Below are 26,247 nucleotides of genomic sequence, written 5' to 3'. Positions count from 1 at the left end.
TTTTTTCTCTTTTTTTTGGCATCATGTGAAATAAATAATTTAATGAACCGAAGAACCCTTGCCAAATACGTGCATATTTCAGTTCTCTCCCCTTCCCCTTTGAAGCTTTTTCTTTATTATAAACAAAATTACTTACGTAATTTCCATTTTGAAGTGTTTTATGGATATCTGGATCCATGTCATGATGATCCAGCCCCATAAAAAACGTGTTCACCAATATACAAAGCGTTATGAACAAGTCCACAAAAGGATCAAATATAATAAAGGATAAATACTCTGTGAGCTTAACATAGGCCCAACAACAGTCCCAAACACAAAAAATATCGATACATTTATCAAACCATGCCACTAGCTTTTCCTTCACTCTTGGACCCTCTTCATCATGTTTGGCCTCGAGGTAGAGGGATATTTTACGTGCTTCCCTTTGTTTTCTCTCCAACTGTCGACTTGATCTTGTGGATTCAGGATTTTTGATTGTACTTGTGACCCTCGCAGAGGCTTGATTAATGATATCATTCAAAACTAATACATCTATTTTGTAAAGTGGGGCAAATGAAGTTGCACAGGGCTATAATTATGAGACTAATTAATGAGCAGGGACATACCTTTGATATTCACGGATGCATGTCTTTCGTTTGGAGATATAAACGGATTTGAATAGTAACTTTCTTGACTACGTCGACGATAATGAACTCCATTAGTTCCGTTAAAGTCAGGTGGTTGACCTTTTGGGTAGGAGGATAAATCGTCGAACTTGTCAACGTCCTGAAAAAAAAGGGGGGAAAAATACGTTTTATATAGGAAAAAAAAATTTTTTTGGTCTGGATTTGGTTGGAATATTTTTGAATCTAAATTGGACGAGGATTCCGCATGCAGGACATTAAAAACAAAATGATTTTGATCTCCCATTTACTCACGAGGTAGTTTAATGGAATGGTAGACTCTGATACAACACCATTTCGAGTGGTATCCTCTTCACCAAAATAGAAAGATGCAGAGCCAAGCCCAAACTGTCTAGGAACATGTGAAGAATACGACCAGCGTGAGGCATGCGAGCAGTAGGAAGGCTGACGGGATCTTTGTCCATTATCAAAGTTGTAATGTGTGAAATTATTATTATTAATACTATTATTTTTCGACTGATCAAAATGGTGCTGATGAGTTGAGAAATTGTTGTTAGTATAAAAAGTGTTATTGTTATTGGTTTCTAGCCAGTACTCTAGCCCAGAGAGTTGGCCCTCCTCACTTTCCGGCGGGAGCGGGGATCCGGCCTCGGAATCGTCGGCATATGGGAGGGTGTCAATTATTAAATTCTGGTGAGGGCAGGTTTTGTGTGCTCCTCGGCCGCAGGATGATTTCCAGGAAAGCTGTATACTACCCTCAGATCCAATGCGAGAGCGGCGCAAATTAAAGGGTGACCCTGGGAGGCTGAGGCTGCTATCCTATGTGTTGTTGTTGTTCATGGTTTGTTATAGATCAGTTGATTGGGGGGTGGAAGAAGAAGAATGAGATTTGTGAATAAAATAAAGGTGCTTGAGATGACAAAAATTTGTACATATAATCAAATTACATCGAATAATAATGTTTTAGAATAGTGTTAATGTGTGGGTGTGTGTGTGTATCACTCAGATCAACCTAAAAAACTTTTTCATCTCCTCATTTTAAAAGAAAAATCCCTCCTGAATGCCAATACTTGACTATTGTCTCACGTCACACAATAAATATATTCATAAATTACTAATCGATCCTTTTCCTTTTCATAAATGCATATATAACATACATACATATCTTTTATATATATTTGCAGTTGTTTGCATGTTTAAAGGTACAGTGCAAAAAATATCCTTTTTATATAGCATGTGTATGTAATGTATTTATATCAATGTTATTCCTCTACAAAAAATTTGTTTTACATTGTTTGAAACTGTTTTGCTTTGTATTCCTTTTGCAATAAGGAATTTAAAAGTTAGAAATACAAAATGCAAAAAAACAGATGCAAAGTAATATATTTGTCTTTGAGAAGTGACAAAGTGAACCATTTAAGAAAAGTGCTAAATCTTCCTCTTAAGCCTCCCTTTCGACATACATAAAGTTTCTATGCTATCAATGAATCATAATTCAATAAAAACTAATTAAAGAGAAAACGAACAAATATATTTGTTCCTGTTCACTTATTATTTTCATAGAATTTTAGTTTATTAATTTAAGCATTACTTATAATTATCATATCTTAAATAAGAATATTCAACTTTCTTTAAGAGTTTGGATCAACGAACATGTATTAATGTATGTAGATAATTGTCTGCTATACAACACACAATATGGTCAAAATATGACGAGAGTTTTGATGTTGATAAAATCACATTAGTACATCCGCATGATATTTTATATTGATTACCCTCAGTAAATATATCTGTATGTATATTCCGACTGAACTTCTATGTACGAGGTATAAACATTGTACCTATTAAATTAATGCATAAATTCCCACAAAAATCCAGAGGATTAAATTATGATTGAGTACTGACACACGTTATTTATTTGAAAATCTAAGAATCTCCAAAGCACAATGAATAAAAATACAACATATATAGAGAATAGCCTCACCTTATCATTTGTATCCGCATTAGGAGTGATGTGCCATTCATGTTGATTCGGACATCGTCTTCCCATCATCATCCCTTTATCTTCGGGTAAAACTGAGGACGGAGTCACAATTTTGCTATAGGAATCTGCGAAAGAAAAAAAAACATTTTTACAAATCCCATCGGTGCAGTTTACATGTGATTGGAACTCATTTTCTGTAATCCCAATTCCTCCCAATTGGATTTATGACAGTTATGAATCTACATACCGAATGGTCCATTAAAATCTGAACGCATTGAATTTTAAACTTCAACAAAATATAGTTTATTAATTAACTATAGAATTTCAACAAATTAATACTATAAATAGATGTGTGTCTGAAGTCTTTTAATAATTAATATATCCATCCTTATCAATAATGATGCCTTCCAGGCGTTGGCAGAAGGCTTGAAGCCCACTGCAGATGTCATCCACAGGCATGGCGTTCCACTACTGGCTAACAGTAGCTTTGAGGGCTTCTGTGTTTGTTTGGATGACGGACTATGCATGTCTTACTAGACATGCACCCAAAAGGTGTAGTCAAAAGGTTTGGCATCAGGGCTATAGGCTAAATTGCCTTGAGGGGATGGGCCTAGGCTGATTTCTTTACCCCCTCTGGGCCCAATTACACTTTTTTCACGGAGCCTTTCTTCCTCTCTAACGTTTCGACCTTGTTCATGGGGAGGACGGTGGCCCTGGATACGCCCAACTGCTTCTAGTGTTTGAATGGAAATTCGACCATCAAGTTCGAATTGTCACTTTCTCGACTTGCAGGTAATGTTTTATTTCCTAAATTACTTCATATTGATACGACAAATTTTATAAATTTCAAACTAAGTTTTTTTCGTTAAATGTATCTTATGTGTTACATTATTAACATATTTCCAATGTTTGAATGCAAGGCCAATACAAAAAAACAACTTGTTCGCATAAAACCAATATGATTCTAAAAATCCTGATAATTGCAACAGTAGTGGGAACGAATTTTTTTCTTATAAAATTCTTAAAAATTCACAGATAATAGTATAAAAGTAATTTTGAACCCTTACAGGGATTTTTTTTTGTATTGGATTTGCATATTCTAATATACTTTTGGAAATTTTTTTCTTCAATGAACAATATTGGTTACCAATGTACTTAGGTAATAACAAAATTGGATTTTGTTTTCTTCACTTCTGATAAGAGCAATATTTTTACTGAAACCCAGGAGTTGTTCTTATTCAGTTGTGACTACATTTAAATAATATCCTAAATATATATATATATAAAACATTACTTAAAAAAGACTATCTGCTACATCGATACCGTATTCACGAATCAGTAAGATGAACTTTGTTTGATTTTTCATGGTCAAATCTCAAGGTCCATTAGAAAAGCTATTTGACGGCCATTAGTAGATTTATGTAGACAATAATGGGCTAAGAAAAAGGGGAAGAATAGAAACGAAACTTTTCTTTTTAGTTTGTTCTTAGTTGTACCATTAATCCTCTTTGCCATTATATGAGATTAAATATTACAACTCTGGCTTACTACCATTCCAATCTCTCCTTCCAGTCTTTTTTTCTTCTTATTGTCTTATATAATTACAACTAACAACTTAGAGAGTGAAAAATAGGAGACGAAGAAAGAAATAAGTAAGTAAGTTACCCTCGAGGTTCTTTCACTAATACCAATAATATGTAATATACTAACTATAAAGAAAGAATGTGGGATTTCCTAATTTCCATTCACTTCACAACAAATACCCCATTAAACCGTTTACTAATATGATTCTAAATGATATACTACACCCATGTTTCTTTTATGTATTTCCCCCACAACATATAAGCTTCTCGAAAAAAGTGGACAAAATGTTTAACAGGGTGGTGCACTACAATTGAATTATTTTGACTTCTTCCAGATCCCGTATGAGTGCATCACAGCCATTTAAAATCTATATACAAGTGATTAGATGAGTAACAAAGCAAATTTATGTTTGTTTTTTCATTTTAGTCTGTTGCCGAGATCGAGAACCACATTTAGTCATCAAGCAGTGTTTTGCAAATGTAAAATTTTCAATATTCTTTGAATGCGAAGAACTCCATAAATAATTTTGTTTGAGTGCCATTTCACCCCTATTTATTAATAATACCAGATAAATGCAATTGGTCTATATTCGGATTTGGATGAGGTCAAAGATTGTTCCAATTGTAGTGATCGACCCTCGATTACGAACCCTGTTTCTATTATGTATTTCCCTCAGAGCATATAGGTAAGGTGCTGGAACTAATGCAATTTCTCTGATGAAAAAGCAGATTCATGTTTTGTACCCCTTTATAAAGCATTGGCTTTAGTTGTCGATTCATAAAAAAATATATAATAAACATCGATGTTGACTGGACCTACCTTTCCTTCAAATCCAAATATAATTTTGCACTTAAACTTTAGAACACCTCAAACCAAAAAAAAAAAAAACTGTTAAGCTCAAAATTTAAATGGTCCGTTTAATATTTATATATGGGCCTGCATTTAATTTCTAATTAAATTAAAAAAATATCTGCATCTTTTTTCATCCTCTCTACATTTACTTTTGCATATTGTAGATAAAATTAAGATATTAATGATGAATCCAAATTGATAAAATCAATTTGATTCACGGGGTCAAATTTAAGATTAAATCTTGGGTTTGGAAATTGAACGAGAGGTTCAGAATATATGACTATTCGAAATACGACGTAAACCACAGTTTTTTTCTTCTAAAATAGATAAATAAAGGACTCCATATTTCAAAAATAATTATCTGATTACAATGACTGATTTACTGGTAAAAATCTACATGTATACTCAGTATGGCATGAGCGTACACGCAAAATTCCTCTGTAGAAAATTGCCAAAGTGAAAAATTGCCATTGTTTAAGTTTTCCATCATTTATTAGCCAAATCATAAAACCTCTGCTAAAAACCTCCATCAACACTTCACAATGCTTTTAAGACCCCTATAATTACTTCAAAATAAACACTGGCTTCATGGTTTTTAACCTGCTTGGTGTCTTTGCCGTAGTCTTTATCATCCCATCAGCCCAAAGTTAATTTTGAAGTACTTAAAGGGGCTTAGTGAAGTTTCATGGCAGTGATTTAAGTGTCTCTGACGTTGCCATAATCAGCCCCATTGGCTCGCGGTACATTTTGAAGTATTTAGAGGAAACATAAATGCTTAGTGATGTGTTTGGTGGGATTTTGGTTCATTTTGAAGTACTTGAAGGGTATTCTAAATGATTTGTGAAGTGTTAGGACTGTTTATATTACCGTGTTGTAGCCCTGTAGTAACCTATAAAAACATGGGCTCGGGGCTCATTTTGAAGTATTCGGAGGGGCCTTAAATGCTTTGTGAAGTGGTGGCGTTGGTTTTTAACCTGCTTACCAATTTTTCACAGGCAATATTATACCACTCCCGACATATTGAATTTAAAAGAATAACTTAAACTACATTACTAAATAATACATACCCTTTTTAAAGTGCTGAAGATCGGATGTGCAACTGAGTTCATCTTCGTCATTCTCATAGGGCTTCTCATCCTCCTCTTCGGATTCGTCTTCATCTTCTTCGTCGAAATTACAGTTCAGTTTCATTTCTGCTATAGCTGCCGCCTCTTCTGCCTCCTGTAAAGTATACAAATGTATGTATTAGGAGGGGAAAAAATCAAAATGGGAGAAGGTATCCACTCACTCTGAGAGCCTCTTCCTCAGCTTGAGCGGCCTCCTCTTCCTCTTCTGCCTTCTTTTGAAGTTCATCATAGCTCATAGCTACAATAGCCAATATGAGATTAACTAAATAGAATGAACCTAAGAAGATTATCACGAGGAAAAATATAACGTGCCAGGGACCAGCCGTGCGCAAAACACTTTGATATAAATCTTCCCAAAGATCCTGGAAGATATATCGTTAAAAGAATGTAATGATTCAGAATTGTACATTTTACTTGAGTCATGAGACGGAAAGCAGAGAGGAAAGCCCATCCAAATGTATCGAAGCTCGTATAGTCATAGTTGGGATTTCTTCCAAATCCTTGAAGACATGTATAATTGTCTGGACATTCCCCAGCTCCGGAGGAATTCCCACAAAGTACAGGATCGATTCGACCCTCAATCCAATACCAATTAGAGGAATTCAAATTGAACTTATTCCATGCGATATGAGATGAGTAATTCCCTCTTTCCTCAGGGGGAATTGAGGACCAGGGAAAGTCATGAATACACTTTTGAGTCAATACCCCCATGTAAATTTGGAGACCCAGTAGGGCAAATACAGATAAAGAAAATACAGTTAATATGATCACATCTCGGAGATTTTTGACGGACTCGATCACAGCTCCAACAATTGTTTTTAAACCTGGAAATAATATATGAGGTTATAATTAAGAAGTTTAGTAGAAACACTTTTGATCGCATTGGAAACGGAACAAAAAAGAAAGTCAAAAAATAATTGCAAATAAAAGATGGAAAAGCTGTCAAAGTGATGCTTAAAAACAATATGTTTATTCCCGCTGAATCATGGATTCCCCCCCCCTCATTTCATTTTATTTATATATATATCAAATATCTCTCAAAAAAATTGTCTATTATATTCGAACTATATCACATATTAATCATTATATTTTGATTAATTTTTCTATTTGCTGTTTTTTTTTTTGTAAAAGAGTCATCATGGAGTTGTGTCTCCTTTTTTATTTCTTTATTTCCCTCTTTCTGTACTCTATATAGTATTCATAGTATTATTATATTTATACTCTTCAGTGTATAATGTTTGTAATAAATTTCTTCTTTTTCTGTGTCATGAAAAGAAGAATGAAAAAGGAAGATGAATAGAATGAATGATCTGAAGCAGGAGAATAAGGCACAGGAAGAAGAAGAAAAAGCTAACGAGATCATTCGTCATCAAATCGGATACGATTCAATGATTTTAAAAACGTATTCTTTTATTCAAGTTTTTTTTTGACAAAAAAAAAAGAAAAAAAAAAGAAGTATAAACAAACACAAAAACTAGGACTTTATTTCTTATTACTTTAAATAAAGGAACGACGACAACATTTGACACAAAATATAAATAATAAACATTTAACTCTCAATTAAGTCCCTTCAAATCCTCGCGTATTTCACAAATCTTTTGTCTTTTCATGTAGGGATCCATAGTGAAGTCAAACACTCAAAACAACCACATCCATCTTCAAACACAGACTCTAACCTTATTCTGATCCTGACACATACCTTTATGAGGAAAACCTTGTCCATGTTGGCCAGTGCCTAGAGAATGGAAGCCCACAAATAATCAACTGTGATACGTCAAGCTTATTGGACTCACTCCGAGACGCCCTAAACATAGTAGTCCAAAAGGTGAAGATCAGGCGAGCCAGGAGGCATCATTTCCTTTGCCTTAAACATAAAGTCCTTATAAAAATGTTTTTTTTTTCTGGAATAAATCCGGTTCCAATTACCTGATTTGGTCCGATTTGTAGAGTCTAAACTTGAATTCTTATCTATAGAATTAAATCATTTATAATTTAATAAAAAAACTCTTTATCTACAAATTAAGGATCCAAAACTTGCAGTTGCATCAAATTACGATTTCATTTCCATTATTTTTAATTATGAGGTTTCAATACGTAACTAAACGAGAGATGAAATGCAACAACACAAATCTGTGAGTGAACTCCTTTGCACCGATATCAGTGCCGAGAAGGACTGTCTACAACATCACGAAGTCCTTTACAGCAACACACAACCATGAGGAACATACAATTCGTTAGTAATAATATGGCTGACTTCTAGCCTGCATCCAAGTGGTCCTCTTTCAGCCCCTAATCCCAACCCTCTGAACGTTGCAGTTTGGGACGTCTATGAAAATAAGGGCTGTCACATCTTTCATCGAAATTTTGATTCGCTCTGAGCTGCCATTGTACAGTCTGATATACCATGGACATCGTCAAGAGGAGCCAATCTGTTCCTCGGGGTGTGTAGAGTATCATTTCTTGTGACACAGGACATAATGAATGAAAGATATAGCTAAATAGAGTGTTTAAACATATCTCCAATTGGCTGTGAGTTGTCTCTTCTTGATTCACTACTAATTACATTAGTCTTCAACACTGCAAGTTTTGTGTTTCCACTTTGTAGATAAAAACAAAGTTTTGAGGAGAAAAAAAAATCTCAACATGGTTTAGACTTCAGATTTTCTGATAGTTCCTATCTACAAACCCATATTTATGAAATTGTAACGTTGTTGAGCATTGTGTTTTAGGATACATTTATTTTAACATCAATACTGACCAATGTAAAAAATGGGAGGTTGCCTGGACCTATAGCTTGAATTTCTATGTACATTAATTGAACACTATAGAGAAAATATTAATTCTAAATTAATAAACTATTATCCAACTATACATTTTGTATACAGAATAAGACATATCCCAGTCCCCTTCCGTATTCCTTTTACAAATTTATTGTAAGGATAAATAAAAAAATGGACACTTTAAAAAAAATCCTTGAAATCTCGTTAATTACTCTCAATAATTTGTAAATAACGCTCAAACTAATGAAGTGCTATCCCACCAAGATTGGAAAATTAAGAATTTACAAAGAAAGTGGAGCAAAACTATGATTCACACAAGATATTAAAAAGAATATTCAGTCTTTAGGGGTAGATAAACCCCTCAGTGAAGAATATCTTTCAATGTGTGAGATCTGCTTATTTTTATACATTGATGTATAACCGATCTAATGAATGAGAGCGTCCTGATACAAAACAGACTATAGTTGTTCAATTTATAAATTATACGTATATGAAAGTTAGTAAAAGCCTCTCTTTTCCTGCTACTTATTATTCTCCTCCAATTACAAAAATTAAAACAAACAATTAGTAATGTAACGATCTTTGCAAATGAAAAATAAATAAAAAGTTTGAGAAAAAGTCGGAGAAAGTAACAAAGTTTTTATTTAAATTTTTGAATGAATATGTAGGTTTTTATAAAAAAGAAGATTTAACAAATTTTTAATTCATTTAATAAATCTTTTTTTTATTCTTGTTTTTACTTTTCTATGTGCCTTATTCCTGTATGTGTATGTGTTGGTTGAGTCTACCTAAAGGAAAATGAAGTTAAACTATCCACAATGTACATACATGTACAGAGATTAGTACTAATAGAAGTATCAAATTTCATGGTTGTACTATTACCACAAAAAGAATGTCTTAATGGAACTAAAGTAAATATTGTTATTTGCATGCTGTTAAGTCATCTTAATACCGAGTGGTCTATTAAAATCTGAACAATTTTAATTCTAAACTTCAACCAGATATAATTTATTAATTAACAATATACTTTCAATAAAAGTAATACTATAAATACAGATGTGTGTCTGAGCTCTAATTGTTTATGCTTTAATATATCGAAGTATGAATTAATTTTAATCACCCAACCTTCATTAATTATTAATTTGTTAGTGTTCAGATTTCATATGACGAGTCGGTATACTATGATGACTCTGACAAATAACTAATCATCCCAGGGTTCTCCTTAATTCAAACAGCTCATATCACGTACCTTAGCGAATTGTAGATGCAATTTTGGAAAGGTTTCATCGACTTTCTAAGTAATTTACCGATTTTTCATCGTAAAATCAACTGGTAGACCTAAAAAAACAAACAAATTCTTGTGAAAACAAATTTCTTCATCAGACCAAGGACAACTGAGATAGAGGACAAACAAAAACAAAATCTATTATCAGCGCTTCTTGGTGCAGGAATTAATTATGACTAGATTTTTTGCATCGTTCCCTACTCCGAGGGTCTCTTTACATAGATAAATATACTGATGGACAACAACAAGAGTCTGGAAGTGGTGGGTAAAACGGGTAAAGGACAGCGGACTTCCTGGAACTTTTGGTTTCCAAAAGTTCTTAAGATTGGTGCAGACATGTACCTGGTGATCATGAATGCAGTGGGGTTTCCCTGCTTGAAGGCCAACTACACCAAGGGAAATTATCCTTCTCCGGCTGCAAGGACAAAACAACTCAAAAGTGGTATAAAAACAACTTGGCAAATTTCTGGCCTTGGTCAATGTAGCCTCTTTCCTCATCAAACTGCAACCCTCTTGACCTGGGGTCACCAAACTACGACCCACAGGCCAGATCTGGCCCTAGTCATCAGTTCATACGGCCAAACAACGATACTTGAATTTGCTTTATTATAATACGTATGGAAAACGAAACTTTGTGATAAAATTTATATTTGAATATGCTGTTTGGGAAAACTAGACGATATTGATTGCTATGAGCCAGTCATTTACCATTGTTGTTGTGTGTTTTATACGTATTATCTTTTAAATAACTATAGAGTATCTTTGCCTTGTTCTATGCATTTCCAGAAATATATATTCAGTGCACATGTAACACCAGCAGGGGCTACATTCATTTTCTCCATCTCTGTTTGGGTATCCCACAGTTATGTATCTTTTCCGTTCTTTCATTTTAAGATCCCGTTTTTTTCACTCTTCATTATGGCTACTAAAAAAGTGTCAGGTCTTCAAAGAAGAGTGGGGAGTAGAGTATTTTTTCCGGAAACGTCTTAACAAGAAATATTGCTGAAAATGAATCTGTCACTGTTGCAAGTTACAAGACAGACTGGAAAGTCGAAAATTAGGAGGACGTTCCAGACAAATACGCTACACCTCTTTCGCTCTTACTTGCTAAGAAGAGGAAAAACCACAAAAGAGGCGTCAGGTAGTGCCCAAGTAATAAGCCCAATTGCTCACATCCTCAGAAAAATGTTTCAAATACCGCCTGTTGTCTGGAACGCTGGATGTACGATCTAAGTTCTTTCCTGGCCAGAAAATCCTCTGTATTTCCTGCACGGGCATGAGGGGCACAACAGATCATATTTCTTTTGAGCTGCACAACACTAAAAAAATATATCAAGAAGTAGCGGAAAATTTGTCGAATAATTAATTTCGCAGCACATATTGGTAAGAAGTAATTCTTGGCTTACTTCACTGAAAACAAAGAAGGGAAACAGTTTCGTCAATGGATGCTGAGCTTGCCGAAACCCTAGTGTTAAATCAAACCCAGGTTAAGAACTACTGATATAAATGATGTTATGGAACAGTTTCTCCAAGATTTATTGCACAAAAGACCATGCACGAACGATATTGAAATATAATTCCAAAACAGCACAAAATTTAACAAATGTAAACACTGAACCAAAATCACAAACACAGCTAACCTAATACAAATAAACTATCAGAGCCTTGAGAGGGAGGTCTATCAAAACAAATATTCTTCTCTTCAATTATGCCATATTTAAATTGTCCCACTCTATCCCCAACGAGGATGGCCCTGGTTTTAGGCTTCAAACCCTCCCCTCGTGGTTTGTAAATGTAGCATATAATAATTTTGATTTAAAAAACGTTAATTTTATTATTTTCAAATTTCATTGCCAGGCCAATTAAATAAAAGTTAGATTTTTTATATTGCGAACACAGCCTGTAAATATATAATATGTACATAATACGTGTAAGAGGAATGCATTTAATGTTAAATTCAAATGGACATTCATAAAATTTAATCTTCTTTTATTTTTGGGATGACAATAAAGTTCCTAGATCCTATTATTAAACATAGTTCAAGGTAAGATCCCCTCTTAAAAGACTAAAACGAAGAAAGAAAAACTTAGTGGAGGAGAAACAAATCTATGTATGTTCTAGTACTAGCATAAAATTAAATTATATAACAGTCTGTATTTATAGTTGTACTCAATAGAAGGACATAAAGAGATATATAATCTGAGCTTTGTTCGACCCAAGAGCCAAAATACATAAAGTTCAATTCATTGGAAAAACGAAAAGATTTAAGAAACAATAATAACATAAATAGGGAAATTGAATTTTATTTAAACATATTATATGTTGAAAAAAGTAGAAATGGATTGAATCCATTGGGTATGTATGTATGAAACCAAACCTAAGATTACGTTTACGACATAGAAATAGAAATACATAGAGAGGAGCCCTAGTAACTATTCGTTAACATCAATCAGCTTCTATATCGACGTATTATAATTTCAACGCCCGCTAAAGTAGATAATATGATGTATTCACTTTTTAGTACACTATCAGATTTAATTTGAAGTTTAATATCCTATATGTATCTTGTTGGAATTGTCGATTATTAATGTAAGAAAAATAAAAAGTGTATACCCCTTTTGTGAGATGATATCTTTAGTTAATCATTCGGGCATCTTGTGGTCTCTCTCTATTTTTTTTCTCTATGCGTCAGACAAAATACTGTATACCTAGGGGATTTTCCGTATTTCCTTATCGTAGCTTTGAAAGAAAGTGATGAAATGATGATGTCGTGAGTTTATTTTTATATACATAAATTTGGCAATCTACAAAACGATATTTCTCTTCAATGGGAGCTGAAAGTGCAATGAATTAGTAACTACGCAACTCTCATTTCAGAAAAATAAATTGAATACTCACATAGAAAAGTAAAAAAAAATGATGGCATTTGTTTTATTGTGTAGGTTTATTTTTTCTTTCTGTAGGGTATATTTATTTCTATAAGGATATTTTTCGTCACTCAAACTTACCCTAATTTTTATGACATCATCCCTAATTTTTAGGGTCATGGGGATTTATACATAACTACGGATAACATTTCATCATATTATGTATTGAGCTTTGGACTGTTTAACCATATTAATGTGTTCTAAAAACGTTGCGTTATAGAATTAGGAATAGCTCTTGTTAGGCTACAAAAGCTTTTGAAATTTTTTTGAACCCATTTTTAGCTGGGAAAAACTGATTTTGAGCATAATTTTAAGTTTCTTTATAAAAGAAAGGTTGCAGGATACAATAAGGTTAATAAAGGTGTTTTCAAATCTTAAAAATATGAAAATATGTTTAATAAAAAAACTTGATTTTGCAGATTGTCAACAGATATGATATTAGAAGAAATTTTTTTTGCCAGGATTTCTTCATTTTTCATATCTATATATATATACTTACATACATTAAAATGATTAAGATATTTACTCTGGTTATCTTGGTTCAGATTTACTTACATGTCCTAGTATCTAATTGTGCTATTGTCATACATACAAATATAATGTAGTGAATGAGAACTATCTAATCATAAATGAGTAGAAAATAAAATCAACTCATTCCAACACAATACTCATCTTAAATAAGAAGAGGTTTTTTTTTTTTACATCCATTGATATGTTCTTACATTGCATTGATAAATTATATCAATAAGATTATTTAGTTTACAATTTAGTTAGTGACTTCAAAATATATACCTCTCAAAAGTCGCGTCTTAAATATATTTTTGGAACTATCTGTAGGAACCTAACTATAAAAAACACTCAATATCCATCAATTATTTCTTTTTTTCTAAAAATTAAATATTTTGTGAAAAAAACAGCAATATTTAGTTGTTTTTGCCAGAAACTGATCATAAATGTTTTCCCAATTTTGAGCGTTTTTACTAAAAACTTAGGTCCTAAAAAGGACATTTCAAGAAGGAAAGACGGGTTGAGCTGCTTAATAAAATTATTCACATCATTATATCCCCTAGATCAGTTATTCTTAATCATATGGAGGGAGTGGGAAGGTGTGAATTAAATGTCCATTAGAAATCAATCAATGTATGTGACTACTTAATATAAAAACAGATTGTCATTTTTTTCTTGAAAATCGATAAGTGAGCTAGAATAACAAATTATTTTACATTAGATAAATGAAATAATTTTAAGGATAAATACATAATCATTTTCTAGTCACGAATGGCTGTCGGTGACAGTGGACGTAAATATTTAATTAGAATTGGAAAATAACGTCACATCTCCCTAGTAAATGTCGAATCGCATATTTTCTTATTTATACAAATAATTAAGTACCGCCCCATATGTGATAAACATATTTGATTCCATTTTAAGGGGTGTATTTAAATTTGTGGTATGACTTATGTATTTTTTTTGAAAATATAATTATTTAGAAGAATTTTATCTGAAGTTTAGAACCTATATTTGATTTAAGATACTTATATATATTAGCCCCTATATTTCATTTCAAATAAAATTTATCATTTTTTATTGTGACAATCAATTTTGGCCACTTTAGGTGCAATTTTGCGCTTCCAAAGGGCCAATAATAATAATTGGTGGATATAAATATGTCAAGTATTATATATATAATCCAAATTCTTTTTTGAGGAACATTGTTCTAAATTTTATGTTGACTGGCCAGAGTTTCAAAAATTTGGACGTGAATAAGCTTCAAGTTAAACTTAGACTGTATTTGTAAAATTGTTTTGACAATGCAAATAAACAAATTCTTACCTGGAATGATGGCCACAGTTTTGAGAGCCCTAAGAACACGAAATGTACGAAGAACAGCCAAGTTTCCAAGATCGATTCCCATCGTTATATAACTGCAAATGTTATAAAATTATAATCATGTTAAATGAAATCCTAAAAAAGTATATTAATTACGCTAAAGTTATGACAATGAAATCCAGCCAGTTCCATGCATCTCTTAGATATGAAAACGGACAAAGGATGAATCCCCTTCCCATGACTTTGGTGGCTGATTCAAATGTATAAATAGCTGTAAAAATAACTCTGGGATACGAAAAAAGAATTAGAGCTATGGAATGAAAGAGTCGGATATGAATTCCTTACTCGGATGATTCAATCCTTTCGTTTGATGTTTTTATCATCATGAGGCAGTTTAAAAGGATGGTGGTAATAATGAAGACAGAAAAGAACGGATGCACGAGGATATGGATGGCCACACGGCGGACGGGTGAAAAGGGCGAGAGTACGTATAAGGCGTCTTCCGCATTGAACCGAAAAATATCGCGTCCCTTGCTGATGACAATGAATGTCTGTAAAATATAGAAAATAACTTTAATTAGAATAATGATGTGGACTAGTCTGAGGGTTTAGTCTAAAAATTCTAGACCGATCTGGAACTATTATCCTTTTTAGTGGCTCGAACGGATTTTTTCTTTTAAAAAGTTTAATCTAGACGGAAACAAAAGAAAAGTTCCGTCTAGATCGGTTTAAAGAAAAAATCAGTCTCATTTAAAATTTGGTCTAGACTGATACTAATGAATTGTAGATTATGTCATTTGTTTCTTCAATATTGTGAATATTAGTACATTAACGTCATATGAAGTTGAATAAATCATATTTCTACACGAAATAAATTGGGACAGGGGAAAAAATCTGTCTTTATTCATCTCAAATCTCAAATTAAGACGACGATTTGAAAACGACTACATTTTTGTCAACAGTCTGAGATCGCAGTGTGGGAGCAAAGTATCGGTCTAAATTGAATTAGAAAAATTAATTAAGATCCACCCGAAATAAATTCAACCTTGGACTGAGTCTCAACACCAATGTGTACCAAATTGAAATCAAAGACGCATAATTGTAGATAAATATCTAGATGCTATATCTCTTTTTTTCATACCTGCAAAGGTTTGTTTACGCCTATTTATAGCAACACGAACCCAATCTTGGTACTACTTAGTCTAGGAGCATAACTCAAAATTATAACTTGTCAATATACTAGCTTACCTTTTTGTTGCTGTAGAAAGAGTCTATATCGACGATAGGAGTAGCCACGAGCTCTGGAGGGAACTCTGCCGCCATTCGTATTGGAAGCGGCATTCCAGCCTCCAATGTAGGATCAGGAATAGGCCCATCATCATCATCGTCATCATCGTATCGCACCTGGAGTAGAATTGGTAAGGGTATCATAATTAAAGTATTTTCTTAATAAAGAAGAAGGATAGATTGAAAGAGGAAGGGTGATTAGTTTGTGATTCTAGGATGCCAAAGCAATCAAATCATGTCCCTTTGAATGTATTTTTCTACTTTTGTTTATATATACAGGTCAAATACTCTTTAATTATGCCACACAAATTTGTTTTGTCATCAGGAGAGACGTAAGAAATATCTACGTATTATGTAATTGAAAGGCAAGAACTTCCTTAGGGATCTCCGTCTGAACATTTTTAAGAAGACACAACGTGACGTCCAATTGAAGTAGTAAATATGGACTAGACATATTAAAGTAGGTTTCCACATTTATCATACATGTACGTACACATAAGCAATGTGTATCATGTTGGAACAGGCCAATGGACAACTATTTTTAAGAACTTAGCATGTTATGATCTTCCAACCTTAACAGTTTTACCTTTCAAATCGAAGGGTGTATCTGATTTAGAAGTTTTTTGTTTGTAGGGATCCAAATACCTGGATATATTAAATTTTGAAAAATGACAATTACTAGGGTTTGATTTTGGTATTAAAATCCTAGAACGGACTGAAACAATAATGGGGGATTACTTAATGACGAGCGTAGATAAAATTCTACTTCCTGATTTTAGTTCTTCTTCTAAAAAGAGTCTCGTCTTAGAATTTTGCCTATGTCAATGTATGAACCCTCCCTTTATTAATTTGAAGGCCAAACAAATTTGTTCCAAGTTTGGTCTGACTCTACTTAAATCGTTCTTTATAATATACATTTTTTTTTTTTTTTTTTTTTTTAGAAAAACCGATGTATGACCTTTTATTTGCTCCACGGTGTAAATTAATTTCGATCCAACGGTTTAAGACCATAGTTTGGACCAAAATGCTGGTTCACATCGGCTAAGAAAAAATCATTTATGAAGATCAATTCATGGCTTTGTGGCTGTGTCTCTCCTCCAAACAAGGCACATTTTAAATCATACAACCTCTTAATTTTTAAAAGGCAAATGGTTGAGGTTTGAAGATAATATTTGTACTCAATTTTACAAAATAAAGTATCTATTCCCTTACACAATGTTCACTTGGAAACTCACCTTAAACTGTGGGGTAGCAGTGTATTTAATATTATAATGATTCATCTATTTAAATGTACAGAATGTCCATCTCAGTCTCTTTTGGATCTTTATGAATAACCAATTTGTACATTACCTATGACACAATGTTTCTGATTTAGAAACCATTGATTATTTATTTACTCTTTATTCCTTCCTTACGTGTATATTTTTAGTTGTTTAAGGAATGAAATGAGGTACTTTCGATATATATTAGTTAATTTACAGTGATTATTTTTTGATGTGCAGTATGTTCTTATTTTAATAATATCGTATTTATCTTGGGAAATTTTAATTGACTTATTTATTTATTTATATTTTTTGTAGAAGATGTATGTAGATAAAAAAAAGAATGTTAAGTTAATGATGTTATACTCTAAGAAATCTATATTATAGTGGCTGAAGATGTAATAGATAGTAGTTTGTTGTAGCATAAGATAATTTTGCAGTTGTTGTAGTTGTGAGAAGATTAATCAAATGATGTATGAACCAAACTCACTTTCTCAGATTTACCCTTAAAAGACATCATCCATGAGGGTAATATTGTAGAAGGGCTTCCTGACTCGACCGAAGGAACGTCCTTTGTTAATAAATAACATTGGCAGGAAAAAAATGATATTTTTTTTTCATAAAAATATAATTTTTTGGCGAATACGAACTTAAATAGTATTTTGTATACATTTATAACGCATAAAAAAATAAAAGAGTCGTTAAATTGTTAATATAATCTATGTATTCACACTTCAAATCACTTCTTCCTTATGCTACATTATTTTTGTAGAAAAAAAAAATGAAATACAATAAAACAGTATTACCTTGAAATAACTTCAATCAATAGCAGTCTTATTTCCATTCTATATATAATAATTATAATGTTTATTGAACATGTAAAGCCTTGCAATATAAAAAAATGACCTTTATTTTTTTATCTTTTAGGAGTATATGTTGAGTTTAGGTTTTAATATGGATTTTTATGTATATATACGGATTATTTAGAAGTTAAAAACCTGATTGGAAATATATCGATAAATTTATTCTCCCTTCAAATTAACTTTTGATGTCTAAATACAAATAATTATTTTTATCGAGCAAAAACAGAAGTAAGTATTACCATAGCAAAGAAAATTGATCATTTTCCAAGATTTCAGGAAATTACATCTTATCATTTTTAAATTGTGGTTTCGGTTTTATTTTATTAATCACCGATGTTCCTATGCATAGACCTTTATTCAAGATTTTGGCTTTGGTTTCTATATGATACTTACAATTGTTGTCACATATCTAAAATTAAAATATTTGTTAGGTCAAAAATATTGATTAAAGGGTAAAATAAATTCAGGAAAGATCGTCTCGGGCACAATTGTATTTCCATTACCAAAGTAATTAATAATTTTTCAACATATTTTTGGCGAATATAAAATATTGATTTCGATTTTTGTATTAAAATAATTGGATCAGGTTTATCCGGAAATAAATAAAATATCTATGATATTCCACCAATTTAACCAATTATCTATTAATCTAAAACTTCCCTAAAATTGCTATACAAAATGAAGTTTAATAAATATATTACTTTAGTGCGAGTTGAGGGATACAATAAGACTCACATTGTTACTTATTTGTATTCAGAACGTTGAACTCGAATAATTTATTAGTAATTGGTTGGCATAGTCTTTAAATATATAACTATAGTCACCCATTCATTAGTTTATTTTGGGTCATTATCGATTATCTGTTTAAAGGAAAGGTTGAGAGATGGAATACAAATGTTATTGTGCTCATAGATAGTAAAAGAATCTGTAAATGTATAGGATAAAGAATAAAAACTTTTGACCAAAATAATAGAGTTAAAATTTTATGAAATTTTTTTGTACTGATTTGAATTTTTTTTGTATAGAAGTAACTCTTCCAAGTATAAAATATGATAATATGTTCATATATGAATAACCATAAGAAATAAAATAGGTCTTATATGTAAAATTATCCTAATGTTAGAAAAAAAATATGAAAGAAAAAGATAAAAAATTGAAAAGTTTTTTTTAATTCTTTGTAATATTTTAATACTATATATATACATATATTTATATATAAATACATTTTCCTATGAAAACCTTTGTACATGTAACCTATGAAGAAACTTCCTACAGGATCTGATTTGGTTTTCGGTCTATTAAATATTAATATACAGGGTCCGTGGAGAGTTCTGTTAAATGTTTATTTAAGTACTAATAATATAACTAATTACATAATTTGCATATAATTATAGATATAGGTCGACACAATTTTCAAAACATGTCACATAACTTTAATTCGAAATGGTCACCCTTAGTCTTGATCACACCCCGGAGTCTCTCTGGATAGGACTTGCATGCTGCACATAACATGCCCTCGGGCATTCAGTTTGGCTTTCAGGTTGTCTAAATTCTTGCTGGGAGTCACACAGGCTCTACTCTCCAGAATGGACTACATGGAGTAATCCATGACATTTAGGTATGGGCATGAAGGGAGTCACACTGTCTTGTGTTTGAAGCCCTTCAAATTTTCCCTCACCACCGCTGAGTCTCTTTGGATGTGTGGGAAGGGCACCATCTTGTTGGAAGGTCGATGGCTAATTCTAGAAGTGCTGTTGGGTCAAGGGAACAAGACCTTCCTCTTGGATGGTGCTGAAATCGGCCAATAGATGACTCCAAGCGCGGGCAGCATTAACGAAACGTCCTATTCAACTGTCCGTTGTGTCATCAATAAAGAATTACAGTAACACAGCTATGGACGTCGAAAGGAACATCTCCTAATCCCGTTAAATAGAGAGAAAGGGGTCATCCGAGGGTCAACCAAACCTTGGATCGAGCTAAAACAGAAGCCTCATGTGAAAGATCTTGTCTGACTCTTCTGTGATGAGAAAAATTTCTTTCAAACCCGTCTTTCTAGCGTCACTTGGATCTTAAAATACCAATAAATTTACTAATTACTCTTTTTGCAAAATTTGTGTTAAAAGTTTTTTTCAACTTTTTTCACAAATTTCAATTTGGTAATTTTGATTTCCTGGGGAAAAACGTTTACTTTTTGTGGCAATAAAAAAGTAACTGTTATATATTATTCATATATAAATAGACTGCATTCAGAATGTTTTTCTGTCAAAATTGCTATTGAAGAAGAATTAAATCTCGTTTGCAACTTTTCTTAAAACACTTCTAAGTTAATAATTACTATCATATATCTATATTTCATTCTACAACACCTAACAACATATCAGATTTTATGAGGCAAATATTATTTATTTAATATTTTCCAACCATCAAAAGAAGAAGTGTTTGAATGCACATTACTTCTATAAATTCAATATATTTAATGTCCTTTGAAAGTATGTCCCTAATGTTGTCGCTTAAAAAGCACAATTACAGCATAACCACGTTACTGGTAAAGGGAGTCTTCATGAATTGACGACAATTCATACAAACAAAGGTCAACTAGCCATTTTGACTTAATCCTTTGGCAGTCCTCCAACAAATAAGTTTTCTGAATCTCCCTTCCTTTCTCCTGACTTTTTGACCCTACAAAAAGGGAAAGTTTAAGGATATATATATTTATTAGATGAAGTAAAAAGAAATCAATTATTTTTCCAATAGATTGCTTTATAGCATTGTACAAGTCTAAGTATTTTACGCTAGATGCCGTTGTAAATATAAACTTTTAGAGAGTTTTGTATCAGTTTAAGCTGTCGTAAAAAGAGAAAGACCAAAAAAGAGTGAAGATTCTATATTTTTTTCATTAAGAAAGGGTACAACGCAAGTCAGGCATTTGAAAATGTAAAACGCGTTTATTATTGATATGTATTATTCTTGATACTCTAACAACCAATTACGTAGTAGTATTTTGGTTGGGTCGATTCAAAGATGCACCCCACTCTGGAAGGTCAATTATCGAAAATGTGGGTAAAATAATGAAAATCGTCGATTCCGAGCGTCATTTAAGCACTGCATTGATTGCCAAAGAGAGATCCATTAATGAAAAATAAATATCCATTAAAAATAATGGATTTCTTTTTACTATCCCATAAATATAGAGCCCTTTTCAAATAATAAACATTAGAAAGGGAATGATGTAGTCCACTCTTCTTCAGTGCAGTATGGGATATATTCAAAATGATAAATTATTGATGGGAACATGCGAGAGCGTACTTCATATATGAAGTTCCATCAAATTGTTCAAGGATAGAGAAGGATTTAGTATTATTAATACTAACGAATAAATAATTAAGAAGGAAATCCGTTTCTGTATTTGTAGAATGATCAGTGTATTGTTCATCACTTACTCATACCCTTCCATAGCAGCGTATATGTATGAATACCTACGTACGTATGTAATGTAGATTGTAAATATGTTGTAAGGCCCATTCCAATAAGATGCAGAATAAAAACTGATAACAATACGTACATACATAACTAATAATATGTAGCATGAAAGTATGAATATATAAAATCCTTAGATGTTTGGCAAACCTTCCATCCTTTCTCTATTAATTCTCCCTATATACATATGATACATAAATACTGCTGTTATAAATTAGCTTCTTTCCCCTCTTCTCCTTCCAATATACCAAATAAAAAACTATAAAAGAAGTTCATAAAAAGTACATTTATTGAAATTTCGTTATTTTATTTTTCGTTTGACAAATTTGTTTTTCAGTTATTATCATTGATGTTTTCTTCTTTCACCCCTTGACGCTTTTTATATATTGGAGTCTATTGAAACAATGCGCACAAATAAAGATATGTGCTCTCTACTTCATGTATTTCGTACAAGTGTGGTGTAAATAAAGTTTAAAATATGCAGAAAATGGTTTTACAGCCACCACTTTGTTATTCATTAGCCTTTTGAATCGGAAATGGTTAAATAAAGAGTTCAATAAATACTGTTCGAAATATTCAAAGTATTTTATCTCTGCCGTAATGAGAGTTTTGAGACGTCGCAGAAATTAGAAGCAAGCTGAGACCATTTCGTCTATTTATAGGACACCCCATGCCTTCCAAATGACTGACTGGAGGGAGTTAATGCTATTGTAGTGGGTGCTGTTGGGCTTGTTCTCCAGGATTCTCTACCAATTATAGTCCAGAGGGTTGAGGTCAAAAATGATGGGGACCAAAATTCTGAGGCCCATAAATTTGCAAATGGGGACTTGAGAAAAACCTCTTTCTTCATCACTGTGTGTTTACTAGTAGTTGGTTTCTGTGTCGACAGACTGTCTTGGTTCGAAAAAGAAGGGGACATTGTCTTCCCGTCATCGTAGATGACCCCTGAGGCCATGCTGGAGAAAGGATGCTCTCCGTGGTTATCCTTCAGCCTATTTTTACGGTATAAACAGTAACCAGGAATATCATAACGATTGATGCAATCTCCTTTGGGCCCTTTTCAGCTTAAAGAGAGTGGCGATTAAATTAGGATTTTATTTTTGATGAAATTCATGTTTAAAGCTATCTGAACAAAACATACCAGGGAAAAAAAACAAAACAAAAAAACAACTCTAACTTTTTACTTTAAAACTCCAAAACTCCAAAAAAAAAAGTTGCTTGATGTCGTACATCGGCATCAAATTTTACTTTCGACTACCTTGTATGTTTACACGTTTGCAGACAAACTTATCCCGTTTGATAACTAATTTTTTTTATTTAAAAGCCATGTTACATAATGGAATTTAAAACTCAATATCTAAAATGTATTCTATATATATTCCTCCACTGGTATTGGTAACAATATTGACGCTAGGCTTGCATAAACCTTGTGGTGCAAGATTCATTAGTCAAAAATACAAATGTAATATTTAAGTATGCATTTTTGTCAATGTTTTATATTCATAAAAGTGTTTATAGCATTTTAATTGATATTTAAGAGGGCAAAATGAATGGACTTGTTAATAAAAATGATAAAAAAATATATTTACATAACTATTATAGTCATTCAACTGTTAAAATAATGTAGTGACATGAGTTTTATTTGAGGATTTCTGTTTAACTCAGTTAACTGTGTTATAAAAATTATATTTACGAATTAAGGTTTATATAACTCTTCTTGCCGATACGTTGTAAAAAATCATATGTTTTTTCCCTCTTTGCAAAATGTTTGTATTTATCTATTCAACTATAATGGGTGCGGATTTTAAATCCAGAATAACTTTAGACCCTCAAATATATATCAATGAAAGTGCACGCATCAAATGACAAAACTGTACGAGAAAACATAAAAAAATATTTGAGATGTCCTCCGAATACGAATACTAAGCGATAATTAATTATTAATAATAATGTAATAAAGGGTTATAGAGAGATGAAATTAATGTTGGCAGACTTGGTATCATATTATAATTTTAAATCTGCCTTTGTGTCAAAATAGGAACTGGATTTATTCCGAAATAACCTACATTTCAGCAACTTTTTGGGCAAAGGAAATGTGGCTTTATTCCTTGTTGGATCTTAATCCCTTGGACTAATATGTGTCCTGGAGAGAAAGTCCAATAAACGTGACGTATCAGAGTGGACTCCTCCCAGCTCTATTCTGGAGGCAATGAGCAACATAAAGAAGGAGTTTCTCATCAAAGCCTGTGCCAGGTTCAGGGCAAGGTTGGAGCCTTTGTTTGAATATGCTGGAGATCGTTGGTTTGATGGATTGACTTAACCATAATGAACCCTCTCATGTAAAAGCTAAATATGTGTAAATTACTGTATAAATTTAGGAAATAAATTGTAATACCGGATTCAAAATCCCCATACCTATAGATATGGTTGGTGCTTCTATATACCTCTATATGTATGTATTTTAACCTCTTTCCCAATAAATATGCAACTTAATCTAATAAATAAATAACAAAATTGTCAAAAAGTTCATGGTTAAAAACAAAAAATAAAAAGTTTTCTCCTTGTTTCATTTCCCCCCTTCCCTTTCGTTTTCCCTCTCATAATATTTAAGATTCCCTTTTTGTCTTTTTCCTTCTGTGTATATACCCTTTATGATAGGGGTTTAATAGAGCCAAGGATGTTTTATCTGGATTTTATCTCTCTCTCTCTCTTACAAAGGGGTTTTATTATTATGTACCTTGCTATATGTGCTATTTAAATATTGAGTATCTTGTCAAATCACTCAATTAGACGAAAGATTTATGATTTGTTCGTCCAAATATAGGATCATAGAATATTGGTGTATGACGTACTTTCACATCGATAAATCTATCAAATCTCTGTACAATCTACATACTCCGACAAAAGCATTTTTCCCTCCTTCGTGCCTCATTAATTCTTCTTAAAGGAAATAAAAATTTATGTACATAGTGTATATGCTATAGTACTGTGTACGTGTGTATAGTACTATGTACTTATCCGTTATGTGTATACATATTTATATATATCGTGTAGAAGTTAAGATATTGTACAAGTCGTCAAATGAGATGAATAATTTTAATTGAAGATTTGACTATCTACTTAGTCTAAATGAAATAATTAATTTATCAGCATTTTGTGGCATATTATCGAGTTCAAATGCTTACTCTTATATTAGTCCTAAAAAAAATATTTTTCATTGTTACTTGTACAAAAGTGTTTACTGATGTGTCCTTCTAAAATCTAAGGCAAAACATATGAAGTCATGTTACATTTTTGATGTATCTTTGTCTGAAAAATATCTATAAAGGATGATATACTTTTTAAACAATCAATTAAAAAAAAAAAAGATTACAATTATTCAATTCAGCCATCAAGGTTTCCATCTTGGATGTGAACTTCCTTCAGCCATTTCTAATAAAAGTCTGATCTAGGTTGGTTCAAGCATCCCTGATAAGGGATTGGGGCTGTTACTTAGAAGTTGACTTAACTCCTGAAAGCATACGCTTCAAACACCCAAAGAAAACATATTTCAAGGGTGATTCGGGCTGTCTAGGAAACTTTTTGGGTTTTTAAGAAGAAACTTGACCTTTCAAGCTTTCTTTTACAATGAATGTTTTTTGGGTCATCTCTGGGTGTCCTTTTATACACATTAAGTCCAGTTCCTTCTTTGATTACATGGTCAAAGAGGATCATGTTCAAATCAGACTTTCTAGCTCAGCCTCTGAAGGGCGCCTTCTCTCGCTAAGTTTCTTTTGACTGGAGTCACTGTCTCCTTTAACCTTAATGCTGGTGTTGCCCTAATTTATTTAGGTACTTAACAGTCCGATGTATGATTGTTTTATGCATCGTTTCTCGCGAGCAGCCCAAATCAATCGATATTTTCTCTGGACAAGTTACATATTTTAGCTCTATTTGAGCGAGTCTGGAATCAATCAAGAATGAAATCATCTTATACCTGCTTGCAGCTATGAGATGAAACGCCATTACAGCTAAGCTCTTTCCCGCGGAAACATAATTTAAATTGTCAGGGTCACACATTAATTCTTTGGTTTCATTATTTTTAATATTGGGGTGGATTGTATTGTTTTTGTCTAGGCGTATGAAACTAGGACCTAAATGGTATTTTTTCCCTAATTCGTTTAAAACACAAATTATGATATTTATAAACGCACTGTATAATCAAATCAAATGTATATATTTATTCTCTTATTTTTCTGTGTCTGGATCCGAACCTATTAAGTTAAGCATACAAAATTTCTGAGATATTTCCGGACGCCCAGTACATATGTACAACTTACATATACAGGAGGATTTATTCAATATAATTTATGATTTATTACTAAAT

The 26,247-nt window shown here is 32.3% G+C and overlaps 1 protein-coding gene across 13 annotated transcripts in view; it reads right to left on the bottom strand.

Moving 5' to 3' along the window:
• para (sodium voltage-gated channel paralytic) overlaps window positions 1-26,247 on the bottom strand; it is a 156,926-nt gene that overhangs the window by 17,256 nt on the left and 113,423 nt on the right. For 9 of the 13 annotated variants that reach the window (XM_040724503.2, XM_071893592.1, XM_071893595.1 and 6 more), the window contains 11 exons: window positions 16,241-16,396; window positions 15,338-15,543; window positions 15,149-15,277; window positions 14,996-15,087; window positions 6,585-6,994; window positions 6,332-6,532; window positions 6,111-6,264; window positions 2,608-2,732; window positions 918-1,442; window positions 606-765; window positions 137-531 (listed from right to left, as the gene is read on the bottom strand). In XM_040724503.2, coding sequence (XP_040580437.1) covers window positions 137-531; window positions 606-765; window positions 918-1,442; window positions 2,608-2,732; window positions 6,111-6,264; window positions 6,332-6,532; window positions 6,585-6,994; window positions 14,996-15,087; window positions 15,149-15,277; window positions 15,338-15,543; window positions 16,241-16,396 — 2,553 coding nt within the window. The remainder of the gene's footprint in view (window positions 1-136; window positions 532-605; window positions 766-917; window positions 1,443-2,607; window positions 2,733-6,110; window positions 6,265-6,331; window positions 6,533-6,584; window positions 6,995-14,995; window positions 15,088-15,148; window positions 15,278-15,337; window positions 15,544-16,240; window positions 16,397-26,247) is intronic. The other 4 variants (XM_071893599.1, XM_071893602.1, XM_071893601.1 and 1 more) reach the window with 1 other exon arrangement.

Source organism: Lepeophtheirus salmonis, chromosome 14, assembly GCF_016086655.4.
Source record: "Lepeophtheirus salmonis chromosome 14, UVic_Lsal_1.4, whole genome shotgun sequence".
In the NCBI taxonomy this organism is placed as follows: domain Eukaryota; kingdom Metazoa; phylum Arthropoda; class Copepoda; order Siphonostomatoida; family Caligidae; genus Lepeophtheirus; species Lepeophtheirus salmonis.
The sequence above is the reverse complement of the archived record's forward strand: the minus strand, read 5'-3'. Positions and strand labels throughout refer to the sequence as shown.